At 35.1% G+C, this 27,913-nt stretch overlaps 1 protein-coding gene across 3 annotated transcripts in view; it reads right to left on the reverse strand.

Moving 5' to 3' along the window:
• Window positions 1-27,913, reverse strand: part of mipol1 (mirror-image polydactyly 1) — a 94,337-nt gene that overhangs the window by 31,851 nt on the left and 34,573 nt on the right. For all 3 annotated transcript variants that reach the window (XM_051867307.1, XM_051867306.1, XM_051867308.1), the window contains 7 exons: window positions 27,692-27,905; window positions 26,052-26,184; window positions 23,392-23,497; window positions 20,566-20,695; window positions 15,300-15,333; window positions 8,070-8,240; window positions 1,154-1,261 (listed from right to left, as the gene is read on the reverse strand). In XM_051867307.1, the coding sequence (XP_051723267.1) occupies window positions 1,154-1,261; window positions 8,070-8,240; window positions 15,300-15,333; window positions 20,566-20,695; window positions 23,392-23,497; window positions 26,052-26,184; window positions 27,692-27,905 (896 nt within the window). The remainder of the gene's footprint in view (window positions 1-1,153; window positions 1,262-8,069; window positions 8,241-15,299; window positions 15,334-20,565; window positions 20,696-23,391; window positions 23,498-26,051; window positions 26,185-27,691; window positions 27,906-27,913) is intronic.

Consider the following 27,913-nt stretch of genomic DNA (forward strand, 5'->3'; position numbering starts at 1 on the left):
ATACCCAAAAAATTCTTCATACAGTGGACTACCAGTAAAATTGATAAAAATTTGAAACCAAAAATTATTCAGACACTTTGACCTGACCATGTTTTGCTTAAGTGTTATCTGACATAATTAAGATACAGTTTAACTCTAAGATCTTGTCATATTTTATTACCATTTTTTTTTTTTTTTTTAATGAATGAAATGTTCAAGGTGTCTGAATAAATTTTGGTTTGACTGTGTATATATACATATATATACACACATATACTAATACAAACGTCAGTTGTTGGACAATTAGTTGACCATCATGAATTTTTTTTTTTTTTGCAATGCACAGCCATTTAGAGATGGTAGACTATTTCACTACCATTGCACTGATATGCATGTGATGAATAAAACTTTGTATGGTTGAAAGGAACAATACAATAAAAATTTTTTACTCATGAATCACCATGAATGCTAATAATAACACAAGCTCAACCTCCCCTCAACTGCAGCCCATTTGGGGTTAAGTGGATTATTACAACAAATGCAGTTAGTGCGTTAATATATTCAGTTAAGATGCAAGTTAGTCAGTGTGTTCATGTCGTAAAGGTCCGACCCTGACTCAACACCCCTGCTGAAATCAGCCCCCCTGCTCACCCAAGTCTCTCTCAGTGCATGTTTACTTAGCTCTATCTAATGACGGCCCTTTTACAGCACTCTGCATTAAACTCAAGGGCTCTGGCTGCATCAGATAAATACAGCAAATCAAATAGGCCCGTGTTTGCCCTGCGTCTCCCTGACAGACCCGCAGCGAGGCATCGCAGCACACTGACCAGCCTGTGTCATCCTAAAACCCTGTCAAACAGACACCTGCGGCCACCAGTCTATCGCTGCAAATCGCTGGAAAACAAGAGCAGCAGAGAGCAAATAGAAGTTAATGAATGATACAGTGGAGAGTGTAATGACGGGCTGATAAAGGGTCCAGGGGCATCCGTGTGCACGTATGGGGGACTGCACGTACGGCGAAGGTCGGATTCGAGGATGGTGTTGTTGGCAAACACCCCTAGTGTGTTTCGGAAAGCGTGTGCATTCTGTGAAAGCTAGCGCCGGCTAACCCGAGGGCTCGTGTCATTCATTTCCAGAGGCTTCTTCCCACGTGAGAGGTGTGTGTGCGCTTTACCTTGCTCATTCGTTCCCGATTGTTTGGGGCGGCCAGGTGGCGGGTGCTGTTTTCAGAATTAAGGCATGGCTCTTTCACACGAAGAAGCTCTTGTTCCAGACGCTTGCACTGAGGAAGAGAGAGAAGCGGGATCACTTATTAAATCACAATTTTATTTTAGACAAGCAATAAGATACCTGCTTTTACATTTGGTTCTTGCATTAACCAAACAAGTCAAATTAACTACTGGTGATTCTACTTGGTCACTTTCTGTTCGTTTTCTGTACAGTAGGTTTAAACACATCTACACATGAAAATCAGATGTTTCTCAGAAGTGCTCAGAAATTTCCTCTATGCATTAGAGTATATTATATTTACATTCCAAATAACTGATTGTAATTTACATTCTTGCAATCTTATGGTATACATTTAATTGTTTTATGAGGAATAGGGGTCATTTTATTGACAAAATCATTTCAAGTGCAAACACTGGTGCACAAATATGATTATAATGTTTTTGAAAGCGTTTAAACAATATTTGCATTAAAGTTGGATCAAGAACCCTGTGAAAACCAGTTGCACTGCAACAAGAAAAAATAATGTGTATGTAAGCCTGTTCGATGAGAGGTGAAATCTCTGCAGGGTATAAACCTACATTCACAGTTATGACTATATTTACTGTAAGAACCTCAGCACACACTTGCTGATATGACTCTCCGTTTGTGTCTGTGATCCCTGGAGGGACAGACTCATTTGTGGTATATTTCAAATATAAAATCACTTTCTTTTATGAAGAAAAATATGTGTGCTGTGGATCATCCATACAGTGGAAAGAGAAGTAGTTTCAGCCACTTCAGTAACTCAATAGCATTCATATATTTGGAAAATTTCCATCAAAAATGACTGCTTGTGTTTGAGAGATGCCAAAAAAAAAAAAAAAATTGGTTTTCATTATTTATTTATTTATTTTTGCACATCAAAGTAAATGTTATACAGATAAAATTAATTATATGTCAAACAAATTTAGCAAAAATAAAAAAATATTAAATATACTACAAAAATGTTGTTAATTTTTAAAATGTAAAAAGAATGTTAAATTTTTCCCGCTAATAGCAAATGTAACAGTAAATGCTATATGTCAAAAATTTATACAAAAATAAATTAATAATTAAATAATAATAAATTAAATTAATAAAAATGAATTTACATAAAAAACAAATAATCAAAAATAATATTTATAACTATGTTAATTATTATTTGTCTAAGAAATTATTAAATTATGCATGTTCCCAAAAATAACAGCTACAGGGCTTGGGGGTAAACGGTGTCAGTGGCTCAACATAGTAAATGATCCAAAAGAAATTATTATACAGTTAAAATTAATTACACGTTAAAGCAAATTTATATAAAAGTTCTCTAAAAAATACACGCATTTTATACATATATACATATATATACATATATATATATATATATATATATATACACACACACATACACACACAGTTGTGGTCAGAATTATTGGCACCCTTGTAAAAATACGATCAAAACAGACTATAAAAATAAAACTGCAATGTTTATCCTTTTGATATTTAATTCATAAAATTAGTAAAAATCTAACCTTTCATTGAAGGAAAAGAATTGAAAGTGTTGGGAAAATCACATTATGAAATAAATGTTTTTTCTCCACAACACATTGGCCACAATTATTGGCACCCCTAGAATCTTTTATGAGTAAAATATCTCTGAAGTATATTCCCATTTATATTTACATTTTTTTAGCACACCAGGGTGATCATGAACATGAAATTGTCCAGCCATGACTTCCTGTTCCACGGGATTATAAACATGAGGAAACACAAAGGCCAAATTCCCGTAATCATTTATCACAATGAGTAAAACCAAAGAATATAGTTCTGATGTGCAGCAAAAGATTGTTGAGCTTCACAAAATAGAAAGTGGCTGTAAGAAAATAGCTAAAGCATTGAAAATCCCCATTTCCACCATCAGGGCAATAATTAAGAAGTTCTAATCAACTAAATATGTTACAAATCTGCCTGGAAGAGGACGTGTGTCTAAATCGTCCTAATGCACGGTGAGGAGGAAAGTTTGAGTGGCCAAAGACTCTCCAAGGATCACAGCTGGAGAATTGCAGAGATAAGTTGAGTCTTTAGTCTCAGAAAGCCTAAATAAAATTATCAATCAGCACCTACATCCCCACAAGTTGTTCGGGAGGGTTTCAAGAAAAATCCTCTGCTCTCATCCAGAAACAATCTCCAGCATATTCAGTTGTCAGACAAGACTGGAACTTCAAACGGTACCGGCTTCTATGGTCAGATGAAACTAAAACAAGAGCTTTTTGGCAGCAAACCCACCAGATGGGTTTGGTGCACACATGGATAAAAAGTACCCCATGCCCACAGTTAAATATACTGCTGGATCTTTAATGGTGTGGGCCTATTTTTCTGCTGGAGGTCCTGGACATCTTGTTCAGATACACGGTATCATGGATTCTATCAAATACCAACAGATAAAAAATCAAAACCTGACCGCTTCTGCTAGAAATCCAATAATGGGCTTTGGTTGGATCTTCCATCGGGACAATGATCCAAAACAAACATCAAAACCAACACAAAAATGTGTCAATGAGCACAAAATGAAGCTTCTGCCATGGCCGTCCCAGTCCACTGACCTGAACCCTATAGAAAATGAGTGGGGTGAACTGAAGAGAAGAAGCACCAACATGAAGCTGGGAATCAGAAGGATCTGTAGAGATTCTTCATGAAGGAACGGTCTCTGATCTCTTGTCAGGTGTTCTCCAAACTCATCAGGCATTATAGGTGAAGACTCAGAGCTGTTATCTTGGCAAAAGGAGGTTGCAAAAAGTATTGAATAAAAGGGTGCCAATAATTGTGGCCATCGTGTTTTGGAGAAAAACATTTATTTCATAATGTGATTTTCCCCCACTTTCAATTCTTTTTCTTCAATTAAAGGTTAAATTTTTGCTAATTTTATGAATTAAAGATCAGATTTATTTTCACAGTCACCTTTGATCATATTTACCAAGGGTGCCAATAATTCTGACCACAAGTGTGTGTGTATATATATATATAATTTTTTTTTTTTTTTTAAGAGGGTTTTTTTTTTTTCATATAAAAAAGTGGTTTTACATGTTTTGGGGTAAAGTGGCTCAGCTACTGTTTGTGGTACACTTTACCTTCAAATACTATTAAATGCTAAAACTATTACAAATACTATTATAAAATGTTGAAAATTGTTTCATTACATTCAAATATGACAGCTTACTGAGCAGAATTGAGTAGTACAATTCAGTACCACAAGTGCCTATACATAATTCCCTATCCACAAAGCCCACGTCCTCTCCTCATTTTTCCATATATGAGACTCTCCGGCCGACTTTCAGACAGACATACTGAGAGACAGACAGGCGCTTTAAACATACACCGAAGTGACCAGCTCTTTGGTGGGTATTATTGTAAGCAGGCTTGTTTTCTACCAGTCCATATGTGCTCCTCTCCATGTGCACATTCCAGGATCGACGGACACTTACCAGGAATGTAAACCATCCTCACGGCCTGACAAGTCCCAATGTTTCAACATTCAGCCGTCTCAAAGAGTAGCGCCCGCACAAACAAGCCTCTCAGCCACCGACCCCACTCCTGTCTCTTTCCTCTGCAGACTAAAATAATACCGCTGCCGTCCAGACAAAACACACAGCTTCTCTTTAGTGTCAGGCTGAGTTATGGTTCTCGGGCAGCAGATGTCTTTTAGGGGGAAACGTATTTTAATCAGAATGCACCTCTGCGGTGACGCAAAAGGCCAACATTGTCGTCAGCGGCCCAAAAATAACCGGTGCGAAATGGTGCATAGGAACAGACACATTAACCTATTTTAACTTTTTAATCCACCAATCAAAGTCTCAGACGATAATATTAAACAGCACAACAACACAAGAGTAGAAATAAGAGGTCTGAACCACGTGACCGCATGTTCTACGACTGAAAAAAAAAAAAAAAAAAATCAGCGGAATAAGGTCTTAAGACAATCAGCCAACCCTAATTCACCATGAGATGCGACTCAATTTCCTCTCTCACTTTAACATCAGCACTCTATCAAGATCAAGAGAAATTCAATAAGCACCCAGCGCAGGGACATAACGAAGCAGATCTTATTCTCTGCGTTAACTGTGAGGAGAGGAAGGAAGTAAGAATAAGATTTATTTCCTCCAGCACTTATCCAGCTTTTCATATTCTGGCAGGCCAAAGGGATGTGGCGGCCCTCTGCCTGCAGCCAGGCTCTAATCCCTATGAGATGAGGAGAGAGATGGGTGGAACGGCAGGGGAGGGAGATATCCTTGAGGATAGAGAGAGGACCCATTCCCGTCTCAAAGGGATTAGGCGTGGGTTTGCAACTTACTTCTGAAATTGCCCCACAGATTCAGGTTTTTGGCCCCAATGAAAAACCTTCTAGGAGACATTTCGCAGCCATGTTCTGGTGGGTTTTGGGTGGAGTTAGAAGAGTGACACCTGGCCTTCAATTCATTTCAGAGAATTTGACACAGGCTGTCATGGTCGAGCTGTCACTGGCTTTCCAGCTGCATTTATCTGCACGACAGGATTTATTTTATGAATCTGGCCTACCTACAATAAAGCACTCAGTCGATCAAAAGAATCTGAGCTATACAAGTACATTTACAGTATGAACAGGGCAAAATCTAAATATAAGGGGCCCTATCATACACCCAGCGCAATTCGACGGCAAGCATGACGCAAGTGTTTTTTGCTAGTTTCAGTTTTCATTTTCACGTCCGGCGCCACATTGTTTAAATAGCAAATGCACTTGCGCCCATCTGTTCATCCAGATGAAAGCGAGGTGTGTTCAGGTGCATTGTTGGCATGTTGCTATTTTGAGGCAACTGAAAATGACTGCGCCATTGATCAACAAAAACGTGAAAGTGTTTTTTTTTTTTGTTATTTAAAGGCCATGTTAATAATATGCGCCTATGGGTGGGTGCACAACGCACGCACCCTCTGCTTGTTACACACACAGGGACATGCAGCAGCACACAAACATGCCAAATATTAAAAATAAAAGGATTACAATGTAAAAGATTATTTTTGTGTAGATAAAGATAAAAATGCCTACATGTCATAATGGATAGTCATTACATGTATCAGAATTACCTATTTGCAGTAATGATGAATGAATTATTTGACCAATCGTGGCAATACACATATGTATTTAAACTGACTCGTCAGGTTGAGGGTGTCTATATTCCGCCATGTAAATAGCGAATCTGCCATGGTGCAAGTGCACCTGGCCTATAAAGTTCATGGAAGATGACACTCCGATTGGTTTATTGCACGTTATGCCCAAAACAGACCCATGACTCATTAAGAGACTAGATCATGCAGCATGCGCTTCAGACCATGTGCTTAGATTGTTAAAATAGGACCCAAGGTCTCTATAAATCCATTTGTCCATTGATGTTTCCCCCAATTTTTGCATTTTTTTTTTTTTAAATTAAATAAGTCCTTATCTTAGACCCTCTTATATGCTTTGGACATTGAAAATTAATTGCTATAATAGCATATTATTTAAAAAATGTCATTAAAATATATTTAAAAATGAATATAAAAATATACTCTACAGTTTAAAGTTTAAAGGGTTAGTTCACCCAAAAATGAAAATTCTGTCATTAATTACTCATCTTCAGAACACAAATTAAGATATTTTTGATAAAATATGATGGCTCAGTGAGGCATTGTCAGCAAGATAATTAACTCTTTCAGATGCCCAGAAAGCTACTAAAGACATATTTAAAACAGTTCATGTGACTACAGTGGTTCAACCTTAATGTTACGAAGCGACGAGAATAATTTTTGTGTGCCAAAAAAACAAAATAACAACTTATATCAACAATATCTAGTGAAGGGCGATTTCAAAACACTGGTTCATGAAGCTTCAAAGCTTTACAAATCTTGTTTCGAATCAGTGGTTCGGAGCGTGTATCAAACTGCCAAAGTTACGCCCTCCAGAACCACTCCAAACCACTGATTCTAAACTTTTTTGTTGAATAAAGTCGTTATTTTTTTTTTTTTTTTTTTGGTGCACAAAAAGTATTCTCGTCGCTTCATAACATTAACATCCCCCTTATTTTTGATATTATAAAAGAGTGTTGTATCACTTTCCAAAACATCACCTCATATCCATTAAAACTGATTACAGTAAACTATGAGCCTAAAATACCGTTCATTTCTGAGTGTAACAAGTCTGGGAAATCAAATAGTCAGAAAGGCCTCGATGACCTGTACCATCACACCTGATTAAAGTTACAACACACAGTACCCAATGACCCAAAACAACACCGGGAATGACCATTAGATACAATTTCGTGTGCAAATAATGAACTCAAGCACATTATATAACAGCAATTATGAAATGTAGGCAGCATTTATCAACAAAGAAATCCCAGCAAATACATCCACTGCCCCACACTTGAACTCTATGATGAAGCTGAATATCTGGATGTCAATATTTAGCTACCTGCTTGTTTGTTTTCATTTGATTGAATTATGTGTGTAGGAACGATATACCAAATATTTGAGGTTATGCAGCAATATTTGTCCCTACATGTGAATTAGGTAGCTGGTGTGTTGATTCTTAAATCAGTGCAGGATCTGTGAATAAACACTGATGTATGTGCTTTAATAGACCAATAATCAAAGTCGTCTTGCAGAGGAGTTAAAATGCAGGAGGAGGAGAGATAGTCAATATTTAGAGAGTTGTATTTGATTTTTTTTCTATGGTGTAAAGGTTTCTGGCTTGGTACACAACTACTGTGAGTGAAGTGTTTAGGGCTGGTGTGTGTTAGGATTGACCCTTAGCATGTACTGTGTGTGTCGTAGGTTTGTACCCTGGTTAAAGCAGTGTCTCTTTCCTCTATGACGGCTTTCATCTCCTCGGAGGTGATCTGGGAGCGACGCTCTCTGGCCCTCTGGATCTGTTCAATGATGGCCGCCCCGCTCTGCTCGATAGCGAGGGCAGAGTCCGCGCTGTTAACCCTGTTCAATAGCTCTTCCAGGTCCTGACCAGAACATACAAATAAAATCATAGTTCATCAGGCAAAATGCATTTTTAAATATTATTTGATTGCATATTATAGTTCCCCTGTAGTCAATCATTTTATCGCTTAAAACTCATCTTTGATCACCAAAATTACATATTTAATAATTTTTTACTGTGAAAATAATTTCTTAATGCCTTAAAATAGCTTGAATGTAACTACACTCGTGCTTCATTTAGTATACGCGGAGCCATGAATATGCAAATTGGTCCCCGCCTCCACTCAATCACACAAGCTCGGGCTACCTGATCCACTTGCTCAACTTTACCATAGTAAATGCTGTGGAAATACTAGTTTAATTCAGCCATATATGTTTGAACCAGAAATTGATTCAGAAGAAGTGGAAGAGCAAATTAAACCGCGTTCCAAATTATTTTGCAAGTGACATATCAGTAAGATTTCAGTACAATAAACATTCAGATTTTAGTTTTTCTAAGAAAATGTTTGTTTATTTATCCATGTCTTTTTAGATAACTGGTATCAATCTCAGACAAAATAATTTTCCAGGTCTATGGAAACCCTACTTAGAGGTTGTTCCACATTATTAAGCAAGTCACAGTTCTCATGCAATATGGGGAGGAAGAAAGATTTTTCTGAAGATGAAAAGCATGAAATGGTCCAATGTTGTGCAAAAGGCGTGAAAACAACTAATATTGTGTGAAAACTGAATGGAGATTATCAAATTATCATAAGATTTGTGAGTGATTTAGAGCACAGCATGAACTCAGTCAGATAAAGGCTTATTAATGAAAGTTCCTGTCAAAAAAATTAATTGTATTAAAAGGGCAGCTATAAAAAAAGCCAGTGTTGAGCAGCAAACAGGTATTTGAAGCTGCTGGTGTCTCTGGAGTCTCAAGAAGCTCTCCATGCAGGCTGGCAGTTGTGCGTAAAGATTCATTTTAGCGACCACTAACCAAACCTCACAAAGAGAAACATTTACAGTGGGTGTAGAAATACATTTTCAAACAGTTTTATTGCTGTGGTGTTTTTTTTTTTGCAGCATGGGATAGTGCATAGTGCATTGTATTTCAGAAGGCACTATTCTCCTTTTTATACCATAGCTGAAAATGGCCAGTTATGAACTCCACAAATCTTGCAAAAGTCATTTTAATACTCTCAGAGACCCTAAAGGGACCTTTCATCTCACTTCTCAATATTCCAGCCCAAATTATCACCCGCTAGCTCCTTACTGACGTCGCAGTCTTGTTGGAACGTGGTGGCCATTCACCAACCATCCAGAAATCCATCCATTGTAGTACGGCATTCGTCAGTGAATAAAACTCTTTAAAAATGAATCTTCATGTATTTCTAAACCCACTGTAAATTTTTTCTCTTTGTGAGCTTTGGTTTGGAGTGGCTGAAACGAATCTTTACGCATAACTGCCAGCCTGCACGGAGAGCTTCTTGAGACTCCAGAGACACCAGAAGCTTCAAATACCTGTTTGCTGCTCAACACTGGCTTTTTTTTTATAGCTGCACCTTTTAATACAATCAATTTTTTTGACAGGAACTTTCATTAATAAGCCTTTATCAGCCTAGTTCTGCTGTGCTCTAAATCACTCACAAATCTTATGATAATTCGATAATCTCCATTCAGTTTTCACACAATATTAGTTGTTTTCATGCCTTTTGCACAACATTGCACCATTTCATGCTTTTCATCTTCAGAAAGATCATTCTTCCTCCCCATATTGCATGAGAACTGTGACTCGCTTAATAATGTGGAACAACCTCTAAGTAGGGTTTCCATAAACCTGGCAAATTATTTTGTCTGAGATTGATACCAATTATCTAAAAAGACATGGATAAATAAACAAACAAACATTTTCTTAGAAAAACTAAAATCTGAATGTTTATTCTACTGAAATCTTACTGATATGTCACTTGCATAATAATTTGGAAGGCGGTGTATACAGGTTTGTCTGCAATTCGATGTATCAGAATGGTAACGCATTTTATGTATCGCTCTTTTCATTGTCAGATACATAACGGTAATTTATATGATTAGCTTTTGACATTTGACTACTTTATCAAACAGCTAATAATGTGCTGCTACTGTTGCATAAACCATCTCAGAGTCAGACAGCTGCCTTTTAAACATCAGCATCTTTAGAAACGCTTTGAACAACTTAGAACATCAGTGGAGAAAGGCATATAGTTTATCAAAACATCGTAATATACATCATATACATAATTCACCCGCTGTATTGCTAAATCTACCCGATTTTTCAAATCAACAGAAAAATATACCGGGATAACCTGGCTTCTCTTGAGACCCCCCTGCTTCGCAGCATAGTTAATAATATGCTAAAGCCCGCCTCGCATGTTGATGGGATTGGTTACAACATGTTGGTGACGTTTGTGATGAACAAGGGTGATTTTAAACAGCATTTTTGAGACTGTCTTTGGTAAACTGCTGTTTTAAGGAGAAAATACTCAGCAATGGTGTTGACTGATGAATTTGCACATGGTTTGTCTTAAAGTCGCTGGGCAGTTATTTAATGGCCCAGGTCAAAAGACCCCCCACCAAGTCTCTATGAACACGTACACAACTATATGTACAGTTTCAGGAGTGATAACAGGGTTTAACACTGTAAAACTTGGAATAGTTAAAGCTACAATATGTCGATTTTTTGCCGCTAGAGGTCGCCTATTCAAAACAATGGCGTAGCTTGATGACACAGAGTTTGAGTGCAGAATCTTGGGAAATGTCGTCTTCACCTCACAGTCAGCGAAAAAGAATCGGGATGGAACTCGAGCAGAAATCATGTTCATGGATGAGATTATTAACGTTACTGTAGCATGAAGCAGCGCAGGGCCGAGTGATGTTGGAGCTGAACAAGGCCGCCGGATCGATTCCTAATGAAAGACGAATGCGACACATGCCTCGCGAGCAGCGAAGCTTTTGTTATGCCGCAGTCTCCGGCGCAGCTTCTGCTTTCCCGGTCATAAGTATGAGGTAACGCAGCTCTGTTTATCGAATTAGATACATTTGAGTGTGTTGAAAATAATGTTATAACGTTACTCTGTGTGTTTGCTCGGCGGCTGCAGTGAGACACTTGTTGCATACTGCAGTAAGATAGATCGATTTTAGAATATCATTAATAAATGCTGGGTGGCTTGTGTTGATAAATGGCATGCAGTTAATTTTAAAACATATTGTATGATGGAGAAAATGCTGTATTAGCTAATTGACAAAATAGTGTTTTTCTCTGAGGCATGGTAAAAGCATGGTACTCTCAGAAAATCAAGAAAACTATATTTAAACAATAAGACTAAACGTGTTGAGCTATGTAACAATAATTAGTTTTCTGTCAATAAATGTAACCAAACAGTTGTTCCCTTGTCTAATAAAACATGTAATATATTAAAGCGTCTTTGACAGGCGACTCCCGGACACGTCCCGTATCCTTGGTTAATATCGCAATTTTCTCACGATTTACAAATAGTTGGAAACATTTGGGATATTGTAAGTACTCAACTGAACAAAATATATAACATACATATATATATATATATATATATATATATAGCCTAGTGGTTTTTGGATATTTTACTGCAAAAAATCTTACATATTGTGCCTTTAATTGAACCTTTATAGCTGTATAGCAACCTAGTTACAAAAAATCTATATTTCCCAATAATATGTCTTAGTAAGGTGATGTTTAAATCCTTAATTTGATTAAAGCTCTGAATGCAATGCAACACATATATTTGATATACAGTGCTGGATAGTAACTGATTACATGTAATCTGGATTACGTAATCAGATTCCAAAAATTAATGGCTTGTAATTAGATTATATTATGTTTTAAAATACTCGTAATCTAACTACCGTTACTTTTTTATTGATCACATGATTACATGTTATTCTCACAATGGCACTAATTTATTCATACTTCATTGATGTGCCTGTCAATGAAAACTGAGAGACATACAGCATTTGATTACTGGATTTACACAATCATGTCACATCATTTCACTTTTAACAAGTGTTTCCTCAACATTGCAACAGTGCAATCATTTCCTGACAAACACATTAATTATTATTTGAATTTTAACTCAGCAAGTCATTTAGCCATGTATTACTGCATTTGGAAGGCATTTGTCTTTCAAACACATTAAAATGTACAAATTCATGTCATTTCATATTTACATGCAATGCAGGGATTCCACCAATTTTTTGTCAGCTGAACATCTTTGACCTAATATATTTACTTGAAGTATTTAAGTTAATAAGTTAGGTCAAAATAAATAAATAAAGTTCACGGTTCTCTGATGTCGGTTAATGGCCACACGACATGCAGGTAAACAAATAATTTTTTCTTCTTTTTTAGTAAGAGTTTTATTTTTATTGTTTTCATTTAAAAAAAATAGTCTGATTATATTACCTTAATATAATGTAATGTGTAATGTAATGGATTACGTTACTAACTACAATTTTTGTCATGTAATTTGGAATCAGTAACTGACTACAATTTATAAATAATCTACCCAGGACTGTTGAAACATTTAACATGATTTTTCTAAAAAATGATAATAGATAGATAATTACTAACAATATTAAAGTTATTATTATGTCTACTTCAGTAAACATTTTGCAGCAAAAAGACGTGTACCACGACCTTAAGGGAGACGTTTTAGAATTTTACTAATTTTACTAAAAGGCCTTTTAAAGTATGAACTATCAATCAGACGACAGAAGGCGTGTAGTAGATTGTGCACAACAGTTTTTTCATCAAAGTGTTGATCATGTTGATTTTGAGATCTTAGAAATTTGGTTAACACTTTACAATGTTAAAACCTTTACAATGTTTTATGTGTTAACATTAGTAAACTACATTAGTTGCCATGAACTAAGAATGAACAATACTTCTACAGCATTTATTAATCTTAGTTAATGTTAACAATGTTAACATTTTTATTATCCAAAGTTGTATCTGTTAACATTAGTTAATGCACTGTGTGTGAACTAACATGAACATTAACGTTTTCATTACCATTAACAAAGATTAATAAATGCTGTAAAAATATATTGCTCATTGTTAGTTTATGTTAGATAATGCATTAAGTAACGTTAAAAAATTAGACCTTATTGTAAAGTGTTACCGAAATTTGCATATCAAATATAATACAGTAGGCTTTATTGGGTTAAAGGCAAGAAACTACAGGCAAAAACACTGTTTTTTCATGCATTGGCAGTTTTGAGATTTTGGGCTTTTTGGCTTTTCATTAAAGGGTTAATTCACCCAAAAATGAAAATTCTGTCATTAATTACTCACCCTCATGTCGTTCCACACCTGTAAGACCTTTGTTCATCTTCAGAACACAAATTAAGATATGCCTACAGTGGTTCAACCTTAATGTTATGAAGCGACGAGAATACTTTTTGTGTGCAAAAACAAAAAACAAAATAACGACTTTTCAACAATATCTAGTGATGGCCGATTTCAAAACACTGATTCATGAAGCTTTGATGCTTTACGAATCTTTTGTTTCGAATCAGTGGTTTGGATCGTGTATCAAACTGCCAAAGTCACGCCCTCCAGTGGTGAACCATTGAAATTTCGAAGCCTCGTTTACTGAAATGACTTTGGCAGTTTGATTCACGTTCCGAACCACTGATTCGAAACAAAAGATTCATAAAGCTCCGAAGCTTCATGAAGCAGTGTTTTGAAATCGGCCATCACTATATTGTTGAAAATTCGTTATTTTGTTTTTTTGGCGCACAAAAATATTCTTGTCGCTTTATAATATTAGGGTTGAACCACTAGTCACATGAACTGTTTTAAATATGTCTTTAGAAGCTTTCTGGGCATCTGAAAGTGTAAATTATCTTGCTGACAATGAAAGCCTCACTGAGCCATCGGATTTTATCAAAAATATCTTAATTTGTGTTCTGAAGATGAACGAAGGTCTTACAGGTGTGGAACGACATGAAGGTGAGTAATTAATGACATGATTTGCATTTTTGGGTGAACTAACCCGTTAAGTGTTTTTTTCAAACTAGTGAAAAAAAAAACAACCAAAAATACAATTTTAAGTCTATCCTTTATAGCATTTTATCAATTTGTGTCTGTAGATTTCAATTACAGTACATATCTTTAAAGGCCGTTTTCTCAAAATGAGTTTTTTTCTCCTGCACTGAGTCAGAAATCTCCACTTCAGTAGCACTTACATACACCAGACTTTATACTTTTATTCTTATCTATATTCTGAAGGTTTTTACAGAGGGGTTTGTTCATATATAATTTGCCTGATTTTATGCAACATTTTATTTCTAAAAAATGGTGAAAATGTATCTTTTCCTGGCTGTTGACAGTATTTTCTCATTTATGGAGTAATGAAAGGAGATATCCAAAATCCCCTCTGTAAAAACCTTTGACTCTAATGTGTCAAAAAAATGAAACCTGGCTTAATTCAGTTTTGTTCTAGAAATGTATGCAAATTAGTGCATATTTAATCAGATAATGCCTCATTTGCATATTTAAACATAACACTTCAGAAAACTTGTAATGCAAAAAATGTTTGCAATTCTTAATGTAATCAATTAACTGGGGAAGTATAGTGATATCAAATTTTTTTTTTTTTTTTTTTTTTTTACACTATTCACCTGGGGTGTCTTATGCGGTACAGTGAATCACTCCTGAAATTGCAATGGTTGACATAGTAGTAGGCTTATTCGCTATTTTCAAAACAGCGACTGGAGATGTTAACGCTGAGCAGTTGTTAGTAAAGCGCTGTCAATAGAAGCACATTTCAATGTATGTTTTGATTATTTTATTGTCCACCAGGTAAATATCATACGTCTGATTGCTTAGAAAAGTACTAGAAAACCACTCCTAAGCTACATGATTTAAGGTATCATTCATGTTAATGTGCAATAGATGCGCCAAAAATTAAGAAATCAGTAAGCATCAAAACAAGCCTTTCCTGTGGCTGTTTTTTCATTTAAGACAGTCGGACAAAAAGGGTACACAGAACAATCAGAGATGAAATTCTCCAGTGAGGAAGGCTTACCACATCACTTTCTTCAGGTTTAATATTCTCCAGCCTAGAGAGAGATGGAGAGAGAGAAAAAATGTGTGAGAGAGAAATAGAGAAATGAAATGTAGTGAGCTTCCTTGAGTTTCCTTTATGTCACTCTGCAAAATGAGATCACTTCCCAAATCCAGTAATTGCATTCTGTGGGTTTTGGTATGAAAGCAGAAGACACACTCAGAGATATTAAAAGTGCCACCCGCTCGTGCTGTTATTCCACTGTAATGCCCATTCTGCTCAAAACTGACAGCGAATTGTTAAGTTATTAATGTTTACTACTTTATATGACTATTGGGATCAATTGTTCATATGTGTGGGGAAACGGAGAGACGGATTAGACCTGAACCTTTTGTGCCACACCTGCCATGAGCATCTTTATAAAGGCAAAGACAACAGTAATTATGGAGCCAAAAGCCTGGAGACACACGGGTCACAAACTGCTGGAAATATTTATGATTTTGAAGGTTTTTCATATGGACCTCTATAACAAATGCACAGTCACAAAGATTTGCTCATGGCTAATGTAGATCAACGGCATGGCAAGTAAAATCTTGAGGTTTTGCAATAAATGTATGAAATATATACTGTGAGTTCCAAAGGTCTGAGATCACACATTAAAATCTGGAAATAAACAAAAAGCTGTAGGATTTTAAATGATTTTAAATGTTTAAAAATAAACATTTAATTAGTAAAATTCAAAATAAAATAATAAACAAATTAAGTATATATACACTACTTTTCAATACTTTAGGGTCAGTAAGTTTTTGAAAATATTTAATGCTTTTTATGCTCATTACGGCTGCATTTATTTGATTAAAAACGCAGTAAAACAATAATATTGTTAAATATTATTATAATTTAAAATAACTGTTTTCTATTTTAATATATTTTAAAATGTAATTTATTCCTGTGTTGGCCAAACTGAATTTTCAGCATCATTACTTTTTTGGAAACCGTAATACCTTTATTTAAAATTATTTGATGAATAGAAAGTTGAAAAGAAACAGCATTTGTGAACCACGCTGGCAAAATGAGTCGCAATGAGCCAATTTTCAAAAATGAGTTATTGTTATTTTCACAATCTATTAAAAAAAACTTTCAAAATGATGTATGATTTGTTGGAATCAGAGAACACCTGAGCTACACCTGTTTGAAGTCGAAAGAGTCAGCAAAGTCAATTTTGAGAAAAATCGAGTTTTCTGAAGGTTCCAAAACAAAATCACCTATACAGTTTTTGACCGTTCAAGTGCAAAAAGACACGAAAGAGAGTTCAATTCAGTACTTTCAGTTTTTGCTTTTAAATGTCTATATAGTTTTTTATTTCTGTTTTAGTTATTTTAGTACATCAGGTTAAGCTAAAGCTTGGAAACTAGATGAAATAAAATAAGTTTACATTTTTTATATATTTATTTTTTATTTCAGTTAACGTTTATTTCAAGTAATGAAGATTTTTTAGAGGTTTTAGGTTTAGTTGACTATAATAACCCTTATACTTGTAAAATATATAGAATAATGTGTCAAATAATGTTATTAGTCTTTCCTTCCTGTAACAGAAGATACAGTAGTGTACTATGTATTAAATAGAAATTAAATTAAGTTAAATACAGTTTATTGAGTAAACAAAATAACAATAATGACCAGGGGAAAAAATAATAATAAACCATCCCGAAATACACTGTGACTCTTGTTCTGAAATGTCTGTGGTCTGTACTGTAGTTGCAGGCTGCTTATTTAAGTTCAGGTGAGGGATAATAAAATATGTGTTCTTACAACCGTCTAAAACATATTACCGTATAAACATTGTATAGTAAACATTGTCATAATTCATCAACATTAGCTCATAAGCAATCGCTTGGCATAAATGTGCACTACTCATTAATTGCGAAGCAGACTGAAGTGCTGCTGGACGATCAAATGTGCGCATCTTCCACACAGGACAGCAGTCCTGACTGGATATCTTCCCAAATCGTCCCTCTCTATCATTTTTCGTCTCGTTTTTATTTATTGACGAAAATTAGAGTCGATTTTAGTCATTCAAAACGCATTTTTATTTAGTCTTCGTCTCGTTTTTGTCCTTGAAAAAATGTTGTTGATGAAAATTATGACGAAAATTATTCGTCAACGAAATTAACACTAATCAACAGAAACTCAAAATATTACGTTATCTGAACAACATTAATTATATAAGTTGATTTGACAAAAGAAAAAATGTTGTGATAACAAATCATGAAAATAATTTTTTACAGTGTAGCAACCGTACCTTAAAATTATTATATTCAACCTTCTTTCAATATTTTACTTCAATATTTTGAAGTAGCTGATGTAATTCTGTTTATATGTGCATATCGGGATCACGCGACATCCACAAAGTTGGAATGCTGCACTTTAAAACAATGCCAAACTTGTGCTGAGGGGAAGCGCGAGTGGTGAAACGAGCAGAGAAAAACGTGCATTTTTCATGGTCAAAGGAAAGGTACTCTTCTCAGAAAACGTGACTTGTTTTGCCTGTAGCTCGTAATTAGCCCATGCGCATTCCGACTCATTTTGCCAGCACGGATCACACGAATTTAAAAATAGAATATTTTGTAACATTATAAATTTCTTTACTGTCACTTTTAATCAATTTAATACATCCTTGTATTAATAAAAAAAATTCCAAAATTTTGGAATGGTATATGTAAATACAAAATATAAGGTCTTTTTTTGGATCTCACTGTATATTCATACAGCCATAGTTTCAGTGGGTTTAGTGAGAAAGAAAGCAAATGAACTACAGAAATCCGGTCTTCCTGCTCTTGCAGACCCCACTGGTGCGATGCTCCTTTAAGAGCAAATCGAATTCCTCCATCAGCCACCAGGCAGAAAAAAACAACAACCCCTCAACTCATTTACAAAGGCATTACATGGATCTCCATCCATTATAAAGGTACATACTCATTCACACAATGGACCCAAGAGTGACCTCCGAAAATAAGGGCTTAGAACACGTGCGTCCATATTCTCCAAAAGATAATGGGATTCCACTTGGCTATCAATTATCATTTTTTTTGAGAGAGAGGGGCCAGAATGGAGCCCTTGAAAGCAGCTAAGAGATGGACGCGATTTTATAATTAGATTTTGAAGAGATCCGGAAAATGCATTTCATGCCTTTCAATAATTGCGGTTTGTTTGAGAGAACTATCAATAAATCATGAGGCCGACTGAAATATTAAACAGGGTGTAAGGTGACGAATACCTCTGGAAAAGGACGTCAAGCAATAAAGAAGTACAAAAACTCATTGGTAAATAAATTTAAAAAATACTAGTTGTTGGGTACTCACAAACATTGACGTCGACAAAGCTATTTTTTTAAAAGCACAACCGGTATTAAACAGGACATAATTTCTCCCATCCCCTGGAGGGCACAGGGCAATATTCGCTTTGAAAGGCCTATTATCAAACAACAGCACCAGTTAAACATACAAGGAAGAAGATCATATTAATTATAACCCAGCAGGCGGGGCGGTAAACGGTAAACATCCGCAGGTCTAAAGCACAGGATAGATTTCCTATACAGTGGAACTTCTGACTGACAAGCCAGAACCAGGACTCTTAAGAAATGTCACACCTCTCTGATATATTTCCAAACCAGTCGATATTTGATTTCCCCTCAAACCCTTGTCTGTTCATTCAGCTTGTCCTCTAGCAGGAAGAACAAAGCAACTTCCCATCGCAATGGTTAGTAAAGCAGCATGCCTCGCATGCTTCTCAAACCCTTAAATCCTTAAATCCACTGCCTTTAAAAAAAAAAAAGCTGAGAAACTTTAAAGGCACTTGGACTAAAAAGTGTGGAAACAAAACCTGAGGCTTTCCATTTATCACCTCACAGAAGCTTCTGGATCATAAAATGTATGCTTTTGAGTTATTTATCAAAAAAAAAGTTTAGCAGACATACTACTTTTCTGTATTATTATAATGTCACCAAATATAATGCTTTTTCATTACTTTTATAAATAGATACCAAAGAGAGAGCAATGAGTGGAAAAATCAGATGCGTCGAGATGTATTAAACTCTACTGACTGTATGAGCACTAGGGATGGGTAATATATTCAATATTATTTCATTTCGGCAATGTACAATTTTGCAAAGATTTCACAGCTGTTAATTTTTTTTAAAGACCACACCTTTTGTCATTAGGAAAGCACCACACTAGATATTTTAATTAAAACTTTGTGAGGTTCCATTTATTTTCAGTATAAGATTTTCACTGAACTGGTTAAAAAATTGTTTGCGTCATCACCATTCAAAAATGCTTTCAAACAGTAAAGCATAGCACTAGCAACACCACGGTCATGGGATCAATTACCAAAGAATGGATCAATTGATACACTACCATTCAAAAAATTGGGGTTTTTGTGTTCGTTTGTTTTTTTTTAAGTTTCTTTTGTTGATCAAGGCTGCATTTATTTGATCAAAAATCCAGTAAAAACAGTAATATTGTGAAGTATTATTACAATTTAAAATAAATGTTTTCTATTTGAATATATTTTAAAATGTAATTTATTACTGTGATGCAAAGTTGAATTTTCAGCATTACTCGTCTTCAGTGTCACATGATCCTTCAGAAATCATTCTAATATGTTGATTTGATGTTCAAGAAACATTTCTTGTTATTATCAATGTTGAAAATGAATAAAAATTTCAAAAGAACAGCATTTACTTGAAATAGAATTTTTTGAAACAATGTAAAAGTCTTTAAAGTCAACTTAATGTGTATTTGTAGAATAAAAGTATTAAATTATTTTAAAAATAATAAACAATATACCTAACCCTAATGAGCACCAAACCTTAACATGTCTAGACTACTAGGCTATGGCTTTAACAAATAATGGGCCTCATTCACATACAAACAAATATGTCTGTGTAAATCGTTTGTTAAAAAAAAAAAAAAAAAAAAAAAAAAAAAAAACATTTTTACATAAATAATATTCAATTCAATATTCAAGTCAAAGTGAAAACACTTGTTTTCACAAACAATTTACACAGCAATTTATTCTGCTTGTGTTTTATAAATAAAGCCCAACGAGATATCAGCTTAATTTGAGTATGATGGCACTTGACCGTGTGAAAATTGCAAATCGAGATTATCGATTTTCATTATGTGAGGAGCTCCTTTGAGAGAACAGGAATGAGTAGAGCAGCATGTATGTAGCTGGACAGGCTGAACTGAGGCTCTGTTTTGGAAGAGGTTTGAACAACACATACTCCAGCGTCGCCTCCTGAAGCTTCTTGGCCCGAAGTAAAGCTTCATCCCTCTCCTCGTTAGCCAGACGCAGTCTAGCCATCACAGCCTGGTCTCTCTCCCTCTGAGCCTTATAGATTTCCTCGACTAACGCTGGGAGAGAGAGAGAGAGAGAGAGAGAGAGAGAGAGAGAGAGAGAGAGAGAGAGAGAGAGAGAGAGAGGGGTTATTATTCTGGTATTGCACTCCAGAGCTCCAGCTGCACAATAACAAGGCTAAGCTCCTCGGGAAAGAGGTTATTGCAGTTGAAACACTATGGCATAAGTATTAATAACTCTAAGTGAGCCTTATTTTGAGAAGACAGTTTCCCCTGGGGAGGTGTGTGTGTGTGTGTGTGTGTGCATGAGTGCCCAGAGCAATAAAAACAGCAGCAACACCCTGAAGTCAGAGTTCCAGGCTCTTGGAGACTGTGGAGACATTTTATTTATGAAATTTCAGCATGGAAACACTCTGGTTTATCAACATTGTACAGGAACAGTGAGCAATTACACCAGGCTCATGGATGTCAGAAACCATCAGAAAAATATCCTCATATAGGAGGACAAACATGACTGTGTTTGACCTGCAGGCCTCAGAAGGTCCACAGGCGTGCTGACGTATGCATTTCCAAAACAATATTGGAAATGAAGGCCCCTAGTGAATGCATGAATGAACTAATGAACAAACAAACAAGCAAATGAACAAACAAATGAGCGAACAAACGATGAGCGAACAAAAAGGTCCAAGGGCATACTGACGCAGAATCTCCAAGCAACAATAGAGACAAAGATCGCTAGCAAATATAACTGAAATGAATAAATGACTGAATGAAGGAACACATGCACACAAGTTACAACCAATGAATGAATGAATGAATGAATGAACACACAACGAATGAATGAATGAATGAATTAACACAACGAAAAAATGAATGAATGAACGAACACACAGCACATGAATGAATGAATGAATGAACACACCATGAATGAATGAATGAATGACTGAACGAATGAACGAAAGAACGGCATGAATGAATGAGTGAATGAATGAACATACAACGAATGAATGAATGAACACACCATGAATGAATGAATGAATGAATGAATGAAAGAACACCATGAATGAATGAGTGAATGAACATACAACGAATGAATGAATGAACACAAAACTAATGAATGAATGAAGACACAACGAACGAATGAATGAATACAACTAATGAATGAATGAACAAACGAACACAGCGAATGAATGAATGAACGAACAAACAAATGAACAAACGAACACAGCGAATGAATGAATGAACGAACAAACAAATGAACGAACGAACAAACAAATGAACGAACGAACACAGCGAATGAATGAATGAATACACCACAAATGAATGAATGAATGAATAAACAAAACTAATGAATGAATGAATGAATAAACACAAAACTAATGAATGAATGAATATATGAATGAACGAGCGAACGAATGAATGAATGAACACACATCGAATGAATGAATAAATGGAACACACAATGAATGAATGAATGAATGAATAGGCCTGTCAAAGCAATATTGACTGCTAACAAATCTAAATGACTAATCGAACAAACAAACAAAACAAATGGACGAACGAATGCGAACTAATGAGCAAAATGATCCATGAGCATTTCCAAAGCATTATTATGAACACGGACAACTAGCAAATATACGAACAAACACAATGAATGAAAGAATAATGTGCAAATAACATAAATGAAATGAACTAACAAACATAATGATGCATGAGCCAATTTTCAAAGCAATACTGCCAATTTAAATGACTAAATGGGTGAACAAACAAAATAATTAATTAATTAATTAAAATGGACAAAGGACACATAAAGGAATGAACAAAATAACAAATGAACAAACAATGAAGGTACAAAGAAATTAATAAATGAATGAATTAACAAACTAATGAAAAAACAAATGGAAAAACTAGGCACAGTAGTCTCCAGCTGAGGGAGGTTTAATCAAACTTCTGATTTTAATTCACAGCCAACCTGACCTGCACCAAATTTAAGAATCAAGGAGACAATTTGGTAAAATCCACAGGATTTTGGCATTACCAAACGGTCCTTGGCACCATCTCTAATCCCACCGAAAGCGGCACTGTTATCCATCAAATCGCATCAATTCTTTCCTGCACGATAAACAGTCATTCCCACACTAAGCCACTACAAAGTTCACAAAGCAAATCAATATTGCTAGAATTTGCTGATTAAACATCTCCAACCCGAACCATACAAATCATATTGAAATGAGTGCGGTGAATACATGCATTATCGTCGCCTTATTAAACGAACAATTTGGCTGCCTAATTGTGTCATATATGTCATGCGTCAAGTATTTTCGTTTAATTAACAAACTGTGAAGTGGCGCTTTTTAGCTAGTTAAGATCAAATGAAAAGTGAATATCGGCTAAATTTAAATATTTGTTCAGCAAAGGTGAGGAGCGTGTAGATTTCATTGACAAAATAATCAGTTAGAGAGAGGAACGATCACTCCTGATTAGGGCGCTTTATGTTAGACATATTGGTTTATGTTTACAAATGTCAAAGTGTGCGGGTTATCCTGACATGTACTAACTAATTAATTAAAAGTGTTTATCTTTCGACTGTGTTGGAAGGTCAGACATTTACATTTCGAGATCTATGCAATGTCAAACTTCACATAAAAAGGTTTGATTGTCTGAAGAGTATTAAGGTAAATTCTGCCATATTAAACAAGTCTACTTATTCTTTATTCCCTCCAACCAGTCATCTATCAATCTCTTCATCCTACCTGCTGCTCTCTCGCTGGATCGTGCCTCCAGCTCGGCCTCCTGTAGCTGAGAGTCCAGTAGCTTGGTTTCCAACTCTTTCTCCTTCAGCGCCAACTTGTCCTGGAGCTAAAGATACACAAAAACCAGGATAACTGTATAACTGAGTCACATGTGTGTGAGTTTAGCCTTGTCACATTGATGAGGTCAACCAAAATAAACAAACAAACAACATACCTGCTTGGCAGGTAATCAGAAATTTTAGTTTTGTTTGTGTTTACCAAAAAATGTAAATAAAAAATAATAAAATAATAATAATAATAATAATGAAACTGCAGAACATTTCAGGTCATAGCTTACCCCGAAATTAAAACATACACTACTGTTCAAAAGTTTGGGATTAGTAAGTTATTATTATTATTATTATTATTAATTTTTTTTTTTTTAAGTTTTCTATTTATAAGCAGAATTTTCAGCATCATTACTCCAGTCTTCAGTCACATGGTTCTTCAGAAATAATTCTAATATGATGATTTGATGCTCAAGAAACATTTCTTATTATTATCAATGTTAATATCGTTGTGGAAACTGTCCGTTTTTTTTTTAGGATTCTTTGATGACATTTATTACATTTATTCATTTTTCAGATGCTTTTATCCATAGTGAATTACAAATTGATGAATGGAAAGTTAAAAAAGCATTTATTTGAAATACAAATACAAAATTGTAACAATGTAAATATCTTACTGTCACATTCAATCAATCAATTTAATCCATCTTTGCTGAATAAAAAAAGTATTAATTTCTTTCAGAACACTGACAACAAACTTTTGAATGACAGTGATTTTGCACAAAGGAAATAAAGCCCACTTATATATTGCGAACTATTACATTTACATCTATGACATTTATCATATAAATTTAAGTATATGTTATGGCAGAATTTGAAAAAACATAATTTATGCTTTCAAAAATTTATATTTAGACAGAATAATTTTCATTTTTTAGTAATGTTTTGCTGTAATTATATTTTTGTCTAAAAATGTGTGTATATATATATATATATATATATATATAATAAAAATTTAGCAAGTGTTTTTTTTAGCAAGTGTCAGGGCTTGACATTAACACCCGCCAACCCGGCAAATGCATGTGGATTTCAGCAGTGGTGTGTAACGCAGTCACTCCTACCAGCCACTTTGGCGGGTTGAATTTTATATATAATATATACATATTTCAGTTGTCTTTTAAAAAGGCATCTGAAACAATAAACTAAGTGCAATGTAGTGTTGTCAAAAATATAGATTTTTTGATACATATCGATACTGAAATATCTGAAATGCTTCCAATTGTGCGTATTGTGCATAATTTTATTCATTCCCGCAGATTTTGTGTGCACACCCAAAGCGCGCACCCCTATTTCAGGACTAAATTGAGTTATTTTTCACTGCTTATTGTGCTTAAACAGTCAAATACACACAAAATAATTTCAAAATGCCGTCTTGGTGAGTATTCACGTAAAAACAGTGAGTTTTAAGTAAACGTAAACAGTTGAGGAAGAAAACGCATGTGTAACAGTATAAAGATCCATGCATCCGGGTTTAAAGTGACAGCAGCCTAATATACCTGCTGCCAAATAATGAGAAAATATTAAAAATATCTATATGGCAGTTTTCCCAATGGTTTCGAAGTCAAAATTGGCCAGTAAAAAATGCTGAGTGGCTAGTAACTTTGGAAAACCACTAGCCACCGTGGCTAGTGAGCAAAAAGTTAATGTCAAGCCTTATATATATACACTCGTTCACCCACTGGCCACCCAGCATTTATTGAAAAGCTCATATCAGTCAACCACAACTTCATAACCACTGTCAAGCTTTTGTATTTGTACCACTACATCATATAATTCAGGATGTCTTATATAAAAAAAAAGAGGAACTGTTGTGTCTTGGCTGTAAATCTGGATTGGTGAGTGATATTTTACGAGCATCTGAATGATAGATTTAACCTCCTGTCTTAAATACTTCCATCCTGATTGTTTTTGTCCTCCTGGACTTTGAAAACATGATGGGGTTAGGCCAGAGTCCTCAAAGGGCTCTCTCAGATCACTGCCAGCAAAAACACACTCTTGGGACATGTTCCTGCCCCTCTGTCAGGAGTCACAACTACTTGCAAACCAGGGACATTAATTACAGCTGTTTCAGAGGGTCTCCACCCTCTCCGGCCCCTTAAACTCCAGATGGGTGCAGATATGCCACAGACACTAATAACATTTCAAGGCTCTAGTCCTATTCCTGATGTTTCTGAAAGGACAATGATGCTGCAAGAATATAAAGCAGAATAAAATGCAGTTTACTAGAGGTCTTCTGCTTCCCCTCCAGCCATGGTCACCTGACATATAGCAACAACCTTTTACGATGCAATCAATTCCTGATGGATTAAATCAAATCCTGCCATCGCATTATAGAAGTAAGCGCTAACTTCACTGGAAATTTGGATATTAAACACTTTCATTAATCATTTTTCAAGTACTGCACTACCTACAATCGTGAAGCAAATGCCACCAATCACAGAAGGACAGCTAGTCTTGTTTCCAAATCAACTCAAATAAAAAATTCAGCCTTGCTAAAGCACTATTTAGGCACAGAGTGATTGACTTTATGAACTTCTTAATGTGTGAATTCACCTTCTTATTGAGGTCTCTAAGAGAATCCAGCTCCTTCAAGAGGAAGGCAATGTTTTTCTCTTTATCCAGAACTGGCACTTGCTTTTTGGAGTCACTGGTAACTTTGGAATTTCCCTGGTCCTCATGAGCATGCCTTCAGAAAAGACAAAAGTTCATTAGAAATGCTCTTATATTAGACTCCCAAACGGGCAACAAAAAAAATGAATCACATTCTGACATGCAATTATCAAATACACAAGGGATGCGGTCTCCCACTTTCAAGAATATTACTGTGACTTATTTACTTTGAGATATTAGTCAAATCATACAGTTGACCTTTAAGGTAATATTAAAGTATTACTGCACTGTGTTGCAGGGTAAATTACTTCCCTCTTGTAGCCAGGAATTCGATTCAGTTCTTATTAAGGAGGCAAAGAAAATGCATTGAAATCTATATTTATCATAGGACGATTCACGCTGTGATATAATTAAAATCATCTTATAATGGACAACAGTGCTAAAAGTGAATATTACTGCTATATACACATTCTATAAAGGCCTAGTACTCAAGACAGGTGAAACTAAACAACTGTTGCATATAGGATATGTTTGCAATGGTTGCTACCAACTATTTTAAAATAAATTAACATATAATATAAATACTGTGCATGAATACATATTTTTTGCACACATGGAACAGTTTGATGACCTACTACTTTTGCTAAAATGTGTGGAAGACAGCAGAGCACACTGCATGGTATAATGTGTCCCAAAATGCAATGCATGTGATTTGACAATTTCCAGAGTGACACATTTTTTACATGTCTAAACTCATTATTGAATAGCTTGCCAAAAGTGAAGGCATTTTATAGTTCATTTATGTAAGTGAGGATAGCAAAATAAAGTAAACTGTGACATATTACACCCAAAAATTCTTCATACAGTGGACTACCAGTAAAATTGATAAAAAACAAAAATTATTCAGACACTTTGACCTGACCATGTTTTGCTTAAGTGTTATCTGACAAAATTAAGATTAATTTCTTCTGACACAGTTTAACTCTGAGGTCTTGTTACAACTGTTACAATAAATATTATTTTGTTAATTGTATATATAATTTATTTATAACTATTTATTACTAGAATGAAACATTAGAAGTAGTGAAATTACATGACAATGAAGCATACTACTGTAGGAACATTTATTATTGCATACAGTTTTACAAATACTTTCTAAAATATACATAAAATAGAATATATATAAAATAGAATAAAAATAACATAAATATAGAAATAATGTGCAAATATTATATTTATAATATATATTTGTAAGTGTTGCATATTTTATTTTTTATTACAAATGACTATATAAATATTAAAATATGAAATAAATATGTATACTACTGTAGGAACGTGTATTATTGCATATTGTTTTACAAATACTTTTGGAGAATTGCTTCAAGCCAATAGAAAATTAAAATCAACTAAAGAAAACACTTTCAAAAAACTTTAAAAAGTAAAAAACAAAGGCTGAGGATGAAAAAGCAGCAAACTAAAATAAGAACTTTTCAGTGCTAATGATTACATTTAGATTATGTTTCAGTGTAACCGACTGTGTTCGTGTGTGTACATGACAGCTAAAGTCTGTCTCTTCTCCTGACCTGAGCGCGGCAGACCCTGCCCTGCTGACGTGAGGTGTGTGGACCGTATTGCTGGCTGTCTCATTAATATCCTGCTCCTGCTGTGCTGCAGGTCTCTGTGGAGACCGTCTTTCCTCCTCCATGATTCTCACTTCAGCTGCAACTGGGCCTGGCACGGGTGGAGGAGGAGGGGGTCTGGGCGTCAAACCTTCTCTGGGCCTGGGAGTCTTAGATACTGCACGG

This window comes from Ctenopharyngodon idella, chromosome 17 (assembly GCF_019924925.1).
Source record: "Ctenopharyngodon idella isolate HZGC_01 chromosome 17, HZGC01, whole genome shotgun sequence".
NCBI classification, from domain to species: domain Eukaryota; kingdom Metazoa; phylum Chordata; class Actinopteri; order Cypriniformes; family Xenocyprididae; genus Ctenopharyngodon; species Ctenopharyngodon idella.